This window comes from Colius striatus, chromosome 12, assembly GCF_028858725.1.
Source record: "Colius striatus isolate bColStr4 chromosome 12, bColStr4.1.hap1, whole genome shotgun sequence".
Taxonomy (NCBI): Eukaryota; Metazoa; Chordata; class Aves; order Coliiformes; family Coliidae; genus Colius; species Colius striatus.
The window spans coordinates 15,097,786-15,111,901 of record NC_084770.1 but is presented as its reverse complement, the minus strand read 5'-3'; the positions used below and the strand labels follow the sequence as shown (position 1 = coordinate 15,111,901).

At 36.4% G+C, this 14,116-nt stretch overlaps 1 protein-coding gene across 4 annotated transcripts in view; it reads left to right on the top strand.

Moving 5' to 3' along the window:
• Positions 1 to 14,116, top strand: part of ATP11B (ATPase phospholipid transporting 11B (putative)) — a 62,754-nt gene that overhangs the window by 10,749 nt on the left and 37,889 nt on the right. For all 4 annotated transcript variants that reach the window (XM_062005475.1, XM_062005476.1, XM_062005478.1 and 1 more), the window contains exons 2-8: positions 3,944 to 4,060; positions 4,873 to 4,962; positions 8,049 to 8,129; positions 11,729 to 11,836; positions 11,993 to 12,121; positions 12,247 to 12,350; positions 13,237 to 13,284. In XM_062005475.1, the coding sequence (XP_061861459.1) occupies positions 3,944 to 4,060; positions 4,873 to 4,962; positions 8,049 to 8,129; positions 11,729 to 11,836; positions 11,993 to 12,121; positions 12,247 to 12,350; positions 13,237 to 13,284 (677 nt within the window). The remainder of the gene's footprint in view (positions 1 to 3,943; positions 4,061 to 4,872; positions 4,963 to 8,048; positions 8,130 to 11,728; positions 11,837 to 11,992; positions 12,122 to 12,246; positions 12,351 to 13,236; positions 13,285 to 14,116) is intronic.

The window sequence follows — 14,116 nt, the reverse complement described above, 5'->3', positions numbered from 1 at the left end:
TGCAGCATGAAGGGGGTGGAATGTTTTGTTTTGTTTTTTAGTCACTTTGTGGTCAAGTTTTATTTTCTTTACAGGTCATTCATGCAATACACTGCTTAAGAAGCCTTAAATTCAGTTTTACATGTTGTGAAGGCAGTGATCTATGCACTTAAGTAAAAATCACTTCACTAGATAACTGCAGGAAAACTAACTTGTTGAAAAGTACTGGTGACGAATGTTTTTTCAAGACTCTTATTTAACAATTCTCTGCTCATGCTATTTAGCTGCAGAAATCCTTTGACAGGGGCACGTTACCCTAGTTTGGAAGCTTAGTTTGATAATGGCATTAGAAAGAGAAAGAACTATCCTATAAGTGAAATTAGGAACCAGCATGCTTTCTTCACTTTTTTGACGGGTTGTGAACAGATACTATGCAAAAACCCTTCACTGGGCAGACATTTGGACTACAGTTCAATTTTTTTGTCAGGACTGGGATCTGTGACCAGTCCTGCAGTTACAGACAAGTTAAAGATGTTTCAATTCTTGAGCAATTAAGTTCAGTGTCTGTGCAGAATTTCCTTGGAGAGATGTGTAATTAGAATTTCTCTGGAAGATCTGGTTGGTTGCAATCTCACCATCTAACTATGTGACCACAGATTTGTTGAGTAATTTCAAATTATCTTTCAGAGTTACAGACATAAAACTTAGGAGATCTGGGTTCTGCTCCCAACTCTGACACTGAATTCGTGCTGTTTCTACAGTCAAGTCACAGAGGTTGTCACGATGTGTCCTTTTCCAACCACACCTCTGACGACTGAATAGGTTCTTGTCCCAGCCTGCTTTGCTTGTGGATTGCCATCTCCACAGATCTGCTGACTGCACAGCTTTGTAAACGCACCTGGCCTGAGACTTTGACTTTGAAAATAAGATTCCTGCCATTTAATCAGTTGAGTCTGCTTCAGTGGAGGCATTGTTAGGGGTACTTGTGCAGTTAGGCTGGGGTTGTATGGAGGTTTTCGTTCTTCATAATAAAAATATTATTAAACTCATCAATTTCCAGGTGCTGAGATAGTGGCATAAAAAGGGCATATAAATACTTGGGGGAGAAATGCAGTGATACCTTAGTCAATCTGAATTTTTTCATTTATCTTTTAATAACTTTCAGTGAGTGGCATGTAGATTAGTATTTATCACCATCAGAAGACTGACAGTCCCTTTCTCTGCTTTTTCTGTTTTTCTCCTTGCTTTACATCTGTTTGCTTTAGTGTGGAATTTTTTCAGGCTGTAGAATATGACTTTCCAAAGTGAGGCTGTCTGGCATTTTGTGAGTGCCAAACATATTCAGAGATAGAAGAAATGTGTATCTAGTCTCAGTAACTGAGCACATATTTTTGCTTGCAAAATACTTTAATTGTGGCATCTTCTGGATTGATTCAGAAATAATGTGTCACTAATGTCAAATACTCAAAATACTTCTGCTACAGACATTGTTCCCTCTTTCAGTTTTGTGTCAGCATTTAATAAATGTGGGGTTTTTTAATCTTGTTTTCGTGCTTTATATTTCTTAAAGTTTAGAACAGCTCATTTCTTTTTGCTTTTGGCATCCTATGTATGTTTTTTTTATCCCATCCTTTCCCGTCTATTGCTCGTCTCCCTGCTTCACTCTTATCTTTAAACAAGTTTCACACTGGAGCATGTGACTAGAGCAGCCTTCCACTATTTATCATCTAAATTTTTTTCTCCTTCAACTCTCTTTGAAAAAACTCCCTTCCTTTCTTTCTCCCGTCTTTCTTCTGGATTCTTTCTGAAGCAGAATATTTCTGTAGTAATAATGGCAAAAAAAAGAAAAATTGGTATATTTGAGAGATTTTATTTTTTTCTTATTCCTTCTCTTTAAAATGACATACTTAATGCTGTGTGTTAGAGCTATTCATAGACTAAAGAAAACTCTTGATTCTACCAACCATTTCCAGTGTAGCTCATTGTGCTCACTGTTTATTACCATCTGTAGTTAACTGGTACAAAAGTATCTTCTCTTAGAGTTCCATGAAGCGTCAGTTTTTGACAGAAATCAAGGCCTGAGAGTGATTTCACAAGTGCTGAAACACAACTGCAAAGGTAGTTTCCTCCCCTCCTGTATTGGAATCGGTAATGCCCTTTGTAGCTGTTACATCAGTTGTCCTAACACTTGGCGTCAAAGAACAGGGCGACTGTGTATACAGTGCTAAGTCAGTTCTAAGATTAGGAGTGTGTGACGCTCATGCTGAAATTTACCTCTTCTCAGACAATCACTGATTCCCCGTCGAGCAATTTAACAGTTCCAAATATAATTTCAGTAGTCTGTTCCATATCTGAAAGCTTTTTGGCTTTTATTTTAGTAATTTTCATGGCCTGTTATCTGAATTACTACTGTTTTGTTGTCTTGCTTGTTATCTTTTGCCATCACCCTCTTCTCCAGGTCAGAACTTCAGAGCTAGAAAAGGTTTTTGTGAGTCATGTAGCCCCAGGAAAGGCTCAATTAAAGGCAGACTTGAATGACCTAGATGTAAGCCTTTGTGTTACAGAGACACAGCCTTTGCAGCCTTTGCACATGACTTATTTTGGTTATTAGTCCCATTCCATTAAAAAAGAGAAATTTTTGTTTGTTTTTTCAATATCTAAACTAAAGTTTCTCAGATGCAACTTAGGCCTACTGCTTTTTCTCTTTGTCCTTCATAGTACCCTTTTACTTGGTGGAACAGTCTTTTCTGTATGAAAAGATGTTCTAGTATATCCCAAGTTTCCTCTTCTCTAGGCTAAATGACTCTAATTTGTTTCCTCTTTGCTCTTTCGATTGTTCAGTGTTGCATTTCTGTGTCGTGTTTTCAGAATCTCTTGTGGTTCACATTCCACTCTTCTGGATGCCGTCCAATTGGTTCACAGTGCTTCAACTGTGACTCCGACTTCTCCAGCCTCCTTAGTGTTGAAGGCCTTTTTCTCAATGGGATGACATTACTGGCTCACATTTAGCCTGGGATCAACTGTAGCCTTTTGATTTTTTTTCTACAGAACTCCTATATGGACTTTTATTCTGTTTCTGTATATGCAGTTATTTGTGTCCAACTGCTGTATCTTTTCAGTCTTCCATGCATCTGTTTCATCAAGGTGGCTTTGAATTTCTTCTTGTCATTTGGTGTTCTTGCAGTCCTGAATTGGTGGTATCTGCAAACTTAACACCTGATCATTAAACCTGTAACAGCGCTTTGGTTCCTAAAGACCTCTCTCAAATCTTCTGTTTTGGCAGGAAATGATTGATAAGTATTTCTGAGTACTCTTTTTTCATTTAAGATTGTTTTCAGTGTTGCTACCACTCATGTATGAAATGGTAATGGCGGGAAGTGGCATTTGAGGTTAGACAGAATGTTATTTCTTCGAGTTAGAACTAGTTTGGGAAAATACTATGGTCTAGTCAGATGCATATGCTTTTTGTTCTCATGCTGGTGAGAGTCTTTTCAAAATACAGTTACCACAGCATACTAGTATGACTTGTTTGTTTTGATCTTTTACTTTTCTCAATGTTTTATTAGGGTTATCGTGAGCACAGCTGTGATATTATGTAATTTACATTTGCTTTTACCTCCATTTCTGTCTTTTAAGTTTCACAGGGCTTCAGCTTTGCATGATAGCAAGTATTCTCTGTCCTTTTTGAGACTTAAGAGTTCTTTCATTTTCCAGAATTTACCACACAACCTCAAAAACGAGATAGTCATTTATGCCCTCCCAATTTTTGAAGATTTCCTGGATGCAGCAGACTTTGATTTATACATGAATTTTATTCCAGTTCAAAAGCCACTATTCCAAAACTGCTGTTTGACATCTGGATATAATTTTTCAACACAAGGATAACAATTTTACAAAACTACATAAATGAGTTAATTTGTTAGTTAATAGTCTTTCCTGATCATCTCTTTATTTTGTGGTTTAGGGTTTTGACCCACCACATCAAAGTGATACAAGAACTATTTATATAGCAAATCGTTTTCCCCAGCATGGCCATTATGTTCCTCAGAAGTTTGCAGACAACAGAATCATATCATCCAAGGTAAGGAATCATTTTGTCATAGAGAAACCACTTGATATGTTACTTCAGTTGCACAGTGAATGTGCATGTGCGTATTGGGTCTAATGGGACAGTTACAATAGTCAAAATTAAACAAGCTCTAAACTTTTTTGGGGAAAAAAAATGGGTTGCTTTCTATGTAGTTTTTCTCCTTTGCTCATCCCCCTTTCCTCAGAGCCTAACTTAAGTACAGAACAATTAAGCACATTTATCAGAATTTCTGAAGTAGGTTTAAAGCAGTATTTTCCTGTGTCTGCATGTGATTCACAGAATCACTTAAAGGGAGGGATGAAGCTGGTTGTAAGAATTTATGAAACAGCCAAACTGTAAACTAGTACTCTGCATAAAATAAATCAGCAGTGGACTGCAATTGCAGATTCCCTCCTAGTGTGACCTTGGATTGGAATCAATAGAACTGGTGGTGGGGATGTGTCCTGTAGCTGTAGTGTATGAGACAAAGTTACAGCTGCAAGAATTAATTTCTTGTCTGCTACCCAGGCTGCAAGCAGCCAAATGACTCCAGCTGCTCCTATCCCAGTTGGTAGAACATTTTAAACTTTGACTATAAAGGCAATGCAGTTGCTATCCCTGCTTCCTTGCTTGCTGTAGTTAACAAAAAATAAAAATTGGGTACAGCAGTTCTGTGTGGGAGTAGGACAAGACCAGAAGAAGGGGAGATGGAAAAAGAAAAGATTTACATAAAGAGAATTTAATGGGAGTGGAAATGAATTTCACTGAGAATTTGTTCAGTATTTTGTGACTGTTCTCTCTGTCTCTCTGTTTTTTCCTTTCAGTATACAGTGTGGAATTTTGTTCCAAAAAACTTATTTGAGCAGTTCAGAAGAGTAGCCAACTTTTATTTTTTGATTATATTTTTGGTTCAGGTAAGTTGAATAATGCTCAGGAAACTGTAATTTTTGTTGTAAATTCTGTCACTGATTTTTGTTCTATGAACTTAACTTCTACACTTACAGGTTCTGTCTATAAAAACAACCCATCTGCAGTTTTTCTGGAAAAATAGTTTTAAAAAGAATTATGTCTAAATTTAAGTATTGTCCTTAGGTTTTTATTTATCCTGATGAATGTTAATATATTTAAGTGTGCAGCCTCCAAGTCCATTGCACTGCCAGCACGGGGACTCATTTGTCTGCCTCAGAAACGATTTTAAATCTGTTAAATTAGTAGTATGATTTTGACTTTTACGGACAGTGGTGGCATTTGAATAGACAAGGATTTGTTTATTCTGTGCATTTTTAAATGTTTCTTGGATATTAGTGTGCAGAAATGCAGACATTCAAGTTCACTTGCTTCAAATTGAGCATGGATCTGGCCATTGGTTAGTGTATATTCTTTTTGTAGGTGGAGTCTTGCTTTTGTAAATCAACACGCTATAGACTCATAGTTCTAAGAATCTCAAATTCAGTCTGCACAGATAAAATGAGCACAAAAATTTACAGCCAGGATTGACAGTTTGTCAGTTTTGATGCATCAGTTAGTAGTGTTGTTGATACAGCAGAGTCAGAAATATTACTGTGACTTTTGTAGCAGAGTATATTTCTTCTAATTAAGAACATCCACAGGTATGTTATGACAGTCTGGAAATTTTCTGTCATCTTTGCAGCTCCAACTCTGTAAAGTTGTACTTTAATTCTTTTGAGCTATTACAGACTTAGTAGATGAAGGATAAGTGGGAGAAGGGTTGTAAGGAGTGATAATAACTTTTGAAATACCAATTAATATTTGAGATGAGGCAAGATTTTGAGGTATACAGACCTTGCTTTCATTATAAAATAGAAAGCTTTGAACATGTACTGCCTCCCAGTGTCCTAACCAACATTTACTGTATGTACCATCTGAAAAGATGGTACCTCTATTGGCAAAAAAAAACAGGAATAAGGAGGAGTTCATAAGATTTGTTTGTGATTGTGCAAGATGTTAGTAGCAGGGCCAGTTTAATCCACTGTCTCCTGTGTCAATTGCTCGTGTTCTTTCACATTTAGAAAGGATGAACTTTCTAATAGGCTGAAAATGTTTGTATTTGGAGTTCCTGAAGTCATATAGTTTCAACTTAATCTAACAGTAGGTGTTGCAGATCCCATCTTCCTAGTCAAGAATATTGGCTTCATCATTCCTGTTATGACATTTCATGCTGTTTAACATAGTGTAGCGTGACAAGGGGGCATGCTGGAGATGGAACATAAATGTTTCTTAAAGTAACCACAGGTGTTGCATTTTTAAAGCTTTTATTTCTTTTTAATGCAAATTTACCTCTTTAGTTCAAATTTGAGTCACATTCCTTTCAAACTGTTAGACTTCAGTAATACTTAAATGTGATATCTGTGAACAAATAGAGATGTAAATGCAGAACTTCTGTTCAGAGTGTAATCCTTTTGTTTCAGTTCATGATGCAAGTGAGTGCCATAGTTTGTATGGGAAATGTCTTGTCTATAGGCCTGTATTGTTGGAAACCAAACAAGAGAAAAACTCCGTTTGTTAGAAAAAGCATTCCACTTGTTAGGATGGAATTCTCTTTTTATTCAAACCCCTCTTGGAATTTCATTAATATATTTTTTTTCATTTTCTTTTTATAAGGCAAAGATGCATTTAAAAGTTGATCACCATGGTATCTTCTCTGTCCTATGAATCTCATGTGACCAAGATGCAAGTGTCTGTCATTACCACCTTATTCCCCTGGGAATGACAGAGCTGGGGCAAGTTCTCACTGTGTGATTTAAACGTGGAGCACAATCCAGCCCACATTGTTCACCTCCCACATGCATGCCAGAAACATGGTTACAGAATGCATTTTGGTCTCATGAGGCTCCACACCAGTTGTATGATGGATGTTTGTCCAGTTGTGTAGCAGGCTAAGGGCCATGGTCTTCTAGGCAAAAAGAGCAGGCTGCCAGGACAATTCCACCAGCATAAAACCAGTTCCCTTTTCACATAGGAGCCTCTCTTGAGAAAGAAAGAGAATATAGATGGTGGAAATGTCATGGTTAACCCTATCCTTCCCAAAATCAGATGTTTTTGGCATGAGTTTTCTTGGACAACATGCTGCCAAGCTGAAATTGTAGTTCTACAGTTGCAAACCAGACAATATTGCAGGCTAGATCTGACTTTTATTGAGTTCTATAAGCTGTGTTTTGGTGAAGAAAAAAAAATATGCATGTGTCTTAAAGTGGCATAAATTATTTTCTCTGTGAGATTCTTTGCTCTTAACAGAGTAAACTTCATGTATTATTGTTTTTTTCTTTTTCTTCAATGGTTCCCAAAGCAATGCCATAAGTCTCAGGTAAAGTGGATCAGATCAATGTCCATGGCTTTCGACAGTTCTTGTGTGTATTTTCTTTACAGCACTTGACCATGTTGGTTTCTTCCTGCAGCAGAGAAGAATCACTAACATGTCCCCCACATACAAAATTCTAGTGTATACACTGCACTTTTGGCATGCCAGCTATAATAGCACAAATTGTAAAAACTGCATTTTAACTTGGGGGAACCAGAAAGGAGCAGTATAAAAAAGAGTGTTCTCAAATATCTATACCATTGCAAGTTTCTATTTCTGACTTCATTTTCACTTCTGCAGTAGATGTTGTTATACTTTACGTTGAAACAGCTTCACAAAATGCAATTTCTGTTCTTTGTAATATACTTTTGAATTGATCTTTGTAGAATGAAAACATATCTTCCTTTTACTAAGGACTCTTAAAATCGCCACGTGCATTACAAATGGGATTAAGTCTGTTCTATGCCCTAGAAGCTTTGTTTGCATAATTGTTGATATGTATTATTTAGGTGTCAGGAAGTGAATTTTGCTCCAGAAATATTGCAGAAAGTGCAGTAAAAATACTCACAGGTTATAAAAAGGAGGCTAGAAAATAGTTGTCGTTGCTTCATTGCCTTTTTTGAAAAGCACAATTGTAAAAATAACACTGGGGCTAATTTCCAATTTTTCTTCTCTTTTTAGCTCATGATAGATACCCCTACCAGTCCTATTACCAGTGGATTGCCATTATTCTTTGTAATAACTGTGACAGCCATAAAACAGGTAAAGGGGAAAAATTATTGTATCATGAAGTCTTTCTAAGGTAAAGTTACTTAAAATCTTAACAACATGATGTTCAGATACTAGAAATGAACATTAAAAGGTGTCAGTTTTAGAAAGGATTTTGTATTTAATGTTTCTTGTTGAATACTTGAAATTGAGCATTTTGGTTAGTTGTCAAGCACTCAGTGACTCACTGTAGTACCCTTAAATGGACAGTGAATGACTGTCAGATAGCATTTTTGTCTAAACATTAGATGTCATTTGTTGTAAGACTATTCCTGAAAGCTCCTCACTTATTCCTTTGGCACACCACGCTGCGTATTAAAACCAATCCTCCCACATGACACACTGAGAAAGGAGTTTGGGTAGATGAAGCAATGGTGCAATCCATATTTGTCAGCAGTTAAAAGGCATATTTTGTCCCAAGTAGTGTATTTTGTGGTAGAAAATACGTATTAACTGTAGTTCTGTACCAGGTAAAAGGTCCAGTGGTTGCATAGGAAAATTTTGAGTGCTTTATAGCACTTGAAATGAGAAAAATCTTCTGAGTTTAATAGAACTCTTGTTCAGGCACCATACTACATCCTAGAGCCTTTGAAAGAGAATGTTTAAGAAAAAAAGGGAAGGAAAGGAATTGTTTTCTTTATAGACCCTTAAAGAGGAGAAACAAACAAGTGCATAAATAAAGAGGTGATGTAGATGACAATATAATCTCTTCTGCAGGAAGGTAATTTTCAGGAAGTATCCCCTTCAAAGAGTTTGACAGTGCTGTCTGGGGAAGGAATGCAGTCATAGCAACTGAAAAGTCAGCAGGAAACTGTTAGGGAGCTACAACTGGAATTTCAATTTGCCTTCTGTGCCAGCCAGACCCAAAGCCATCCTGAAATGAGGCAAAAGTAAAAATAGCTCTAGATTTCAAGCAGATAGAGTGGTGTTTGGGGCAGAGGAGATCTTAATGCTGGACTAATACTTGAACTAACATTTCATCTTGTCGTCCTACAGTTTGTATATGTAGAATACCCTAGTCTTATTGAATTGCAGTAGTTATCATTACTCCCAAAAATCATGAGTTCAAGAGCTGTAGTCATAAGTAGACAATAGAAAATATCTCTTAAAGCTGTCTGAACTGCAAGAGATTGTGAATATTAGGTCAAAATTAGGTAAAATATCAGATTTTTGTGTCCAGAAAGAAGTGGGAATTGTACAAGTCTAAAATAGTCCAAAATAATCTATTTATCACTTTATTTCCAAATATCCAATCTTAATTGAGAAATTAAAGTATTTTACCATCAGTTGCAAAGAACAGACATCTGGCATTCCTTCTAGGAGTTTCAAATAATTCTTGACTTGCCAGGCATCAAGAATTTTTGTGATTTGTCTCAATATCTCTGCAAGAACTATTGGAACCACCTAAACTGATTTAGTGGACTCTTATGCTTATCCTACCTGCTGGAAAACAGGCAAACAGTATTCACAAGCCATTATCTTGGAAAGGCAATGCAGTGTGCTGTTACCAACAGACTGCCCTTAAACATGAAAGAGAAATCTTCAGCTGGAATGCAGAGGGGAAAATATCCAGTACTATAACTTAGTAGTCTCAAAAGATGCAGAGAGAGAAGCAGACAGAACCTTACCAGGGTTTGCAAAGCTTAGCAGGAAGTAGAAAACCTCCTCTGCTTCCAGATGGACAGCTAACATGGCACCTCTAGCAAAACTCAAAACTCAGCCCTATTTTAATCTCAGCCAAGGAGAGAGAACTTTTTCTTCTTCGAAGGATAATTGCACCTAGGTCAGAAGAAGGACATACAAGACTGCAAAGTGATGCAACTCATGCTGTGTCATTTTATCTGTCTTGTTAGCCAAGGTAGCTTTCCTCCTTATGCCTGTGAAGGTGTATATGCAGTCCTCAAAGGAGACCAAACTTAAAAAATATGATAAATTAAAAAAAAAAATTAACCCAAACCAAAGTACGAACAAATAAAAGTCCCTAATTATAAAGTTCCTAAGGAGCTTTAAGGAACTTAGTCCATTTCAGTAAGTTGATAGCTATTTAGCATACAAGCTGATTAAACACAGATATTTACATTTCTAAATTAGAAAGAACTCCTTTACAGGTTTTGATTAACTATAGACCTAAACTGAGAATGAAAAACCTGTTAGTATAATATGCAGACCTGGTTTGATTTTGTCCTTTCCCAGTTAAATTCAAGGATAAGCAGGACTGATGAATCTTAATTTGAGGGATTTTAATCTTTAGTTTCTATTCCTGCAATTAAGCAGCACTCCCTATATTCCTGTTGCGTCTTTTTTTAACAACATTTTTGCATTATTTGCAAGTGAGGGTAAGGAACTCTTTCAAAAATGCCGCAGTAGGTAAATTTGGGGGGCAGTTTAAACTGACAACAGTAACTTGGCTCTTAAGAATTCCCTGGTATGAGGTGTTTCTCTTGTGTTGTAGAGGGTAGGTGTCAGATGGAGAAAGCGCTGAAATCTGTACTTTCTAAAGAAGGTAAATTTCAGTTCTTTGCCAAATGCCCATATTGCTCATCTGTTCAGGTTTATAAGACAAATGCCCCAAGGTTATAGGATGTTAGTTAAATCCTTGTTTTCTTCTGTCAGTCACCTTTAACAAGGAGCTGTAGGTACTGACTCTTTGCTTTTTCATAACGCTTAGGAAGAACTCTTCAAGAGTTTTACTTGGATTTTAATATTCTGACTTCCCAGTATCTCTATATGTGGCTACTATTACTACACACTTCTTAATTATTTGGTTTTAAGCAGATGACAAGCTTCCCTCTTTTTTAAGCCTAGGTAGTGCAGTTGTGCTGTCCTCACTCGTTTGTGCTAGTAACAGTGGAGAAGCATGAAGGTAAAGCTGCAAAAGTATGCTTTTTAAGATGCCAAATTCATCATATAACCTTCCTCCAAACTCCAGTCAACCACAGAATTCTCCAAACTGCATCTGCATTAGTACTTTTTGTATTAGGACATTCACATATAATGTTCATGACTTTTAGGATGAGTTGGGATTTTGCCTGTGAATTTTTGCATTAGATCTCACAAAGAACTACAGCTTGCTTAGTCGTTTTGCTGTACAGAGCTTATGTGTGAACAGCATGTCATAGAAAATGAGGAAATCTTAGAAGTTCCTGCCATAGCCTATGCAGGAACTAGAAGAAGTGCTATATGATAATGACATGAGAAATAATTTCAGTCTGTAACTTCTCTTTGAAAAAAAATCCATAAAAAAGACTGAGAGTGACTGTTTCCAGTTTTGTAGTATATTAATCCTTATAGGTAGAAGATTAAATGAGTGCTTGTTCATCTCATCTGCAAAGCATGTCACTACTTGTTTGTTTTAAAAGAACGTGGGACTGTTAAATTTCTTCACCACTTTTGCTACTTTATTAGCCTTTACTTATTTGTGTCAAGTGAGTGGAAGTCGAGAGATTTCCCAGGTTCTTCAGTAACCGCTGTAGCAGAAACTCAAGATTTAGTAGCTGCATTCAGGCTACGCAGCAAGCAAATTGAAGCCTAGAAGATTGTTATGCTTATAGATTTCTTGCTTAAAAAAATGAATTTGTATGTGTTTTCCACAGGGTTATGAAGACTGGCTACGACACAAAGCAGACAATGAAGTAAATGGTGCTCCAGTTTATGTTGTTCGAAGTGGTGGCCTTGTAAAAACCAGATCTAAAAACATTCGGGTAAGTGCCTAAGAACAAACTGGCAACAGTGTTTCTGTAACATAGCTAAAGCTCTTGTTTCATCACTGATCATCTTGACTTGTTTTCATCATGATTAGGTAACAATGCTGAAATTATTTTTTCTCTTTTAAAACTCTTATTTGTACACTTCTCTAGGTCGGGGACATTGTCAGAGTAGCCAAAGATGAGACTTTTCCTGCTGATCTGGTGCTTCTGTCATCTGATCGAATTGACGGTTCGTGCCATGTTACTACCGCAAGTTTGGATGGAGAGACCAATCTTAAGGTCAGGGTGACTAATGTGAAATAGAAGGCAGTTAATTTGTGATGCCATTTTTATTTTTGGCCTATTGGAATACTTCCCCTTGCCTGGTACTCTGTATCATTAACATAATGGGCACTGTTTTACAGACACATGTTGCAGTCCCAGAAACAGCGGTATTACAGTCCGTTACCAACCTGGACAAACTTGTAGCTGTTGTAGAGTGTCAGCAGCCAGAAGCAGATCTATACAGGTATCACTTCATTAGTAAATATTTTAAACGTTTAATTTTGATTTAATTTCAACATTAAGGATGTTATGGATCTTGCCAGGATTAAAATAGCTTCAGACATCTACTTAATGTTAGGTTTTAATAATTAGCTTGTTTTTACATAGATTTTTACTGAAAGTGCCAAATGTCATTTTAGAATTTTACTATTTCAGTAATAAATCAGAAATTAATAGGATCATATATATCTCTAGTATTTTAAGCATGACACATATACATTTATCTTCTAACCAGTAAACTTGTTTCCCAGTTTTAAACAAATTCAACGGCTTGTGAGCAGGTTGGTGAGAGAGTTCTATTCTTAAGTAAGCTCAGGGAGCTTTGAGAAATATTAAATTCTTTAAGCTAGTTTGAACATCTGTTCAAACATTTGATCCTCAGTTCCATTTGCAGAGAATAGCAAGTTTAGACACAGAAGTTTTTGTCCCTATTTGTACCTGGGGTCATGCTAAATGTGCAAGTGTTGAATTTTTAAAAGCAGAGTATATTGGCTTTATTAAACAAAAAAGGACTATTTCTGAGGGATAATATGCCAACATATTTGTTGAGGAATTATTTCTTACTGAAACATCAAGAAGTCACTTAAACTGAGTAAGAAATATAATCTTTGTGGTTTTATTAGTGAAACCTAATAGGCTTTCTCAAGTGACTCTTTTTTTGAAGGAGAAATGTTTCTGTTGTAATATTGTTGTTTCTTGTAATATTATTGTAATATTGCCACTGTTGTTGTATTAGTTTAGTTTAATTGTTAATAAAAGTTGATTATTAATGACTTTTTTAATAAACGATGGAGTTTTTTTACAGTTTTGAGTCTTAATGTAAGTACTTCTAACGTGGTCATCTTTCATAGATTTGTTGGAAGAATCACTGTAAGTCAGCAAACTGAAGAAATTGTACGGTAAGTAAAACTTTATCAGAGGCACTGAGCAGGTGTCACTGCAATTGAAATGCTTAGAAGTTATCAATCTGTTTTAACAAACCCTCTGCTACAAATTTGTAGCTTTTAATATATATTTCAAACTACTGTACTACCTGGACTGTAAATAATCAACACATAATTGTATGCACATTATTATGTGCTCACAGCCTTACCCTGTGCAGTCATAGCAAGTAGCATACACCAAAGCACATGTGAAAGGAAAGATAGAGATGTACAGCTACTCAGATCTACCTACATGTGGACTTCCTCAAAAGATGGCTAATTTCAGTGGCTTGGCCCCAGCTTAGCAGCCTAGCATCCTCACAGCTGCTCCTTCACCTCCCCCCACCATGGCAAGACAGGAGACAAAATAGGAAGAACAGGAGTGAAAAAATGACAAGGTTTGAAGTGAAGACAGGAAGTCACTCCCAGGAAATGGCTGTATTTTCAAGAATATTTAGTGTGCAAGTTAATTGTCTTTGCTTGAAAGTTGTTGATAAATTTCCAAAAGCTTGGTCACTTTTTTTCAAAATGTGAAGTGCTATGTTATAATGTTTAAATTTGTCACAGAAATAGGTAAATATGTTATGATTCTCTCTTCTAATGTCCAAAATGTTATCCTTTTTACATTTACAAAGTGAAATTTCTACCTGAATCAAATATTAAAGCAGTGTTATTTTCCACATAATCTGTGCCTTCAGTTTCATCTTTCAATCCTGAAGCCTCCTATGAGGCTGGCAAACATCTGTCAGTTTTAGGTAGGAGTAATGTGGAGTTCATAGTGAAGAAATGATTTGTCAAAGTTCTGCAA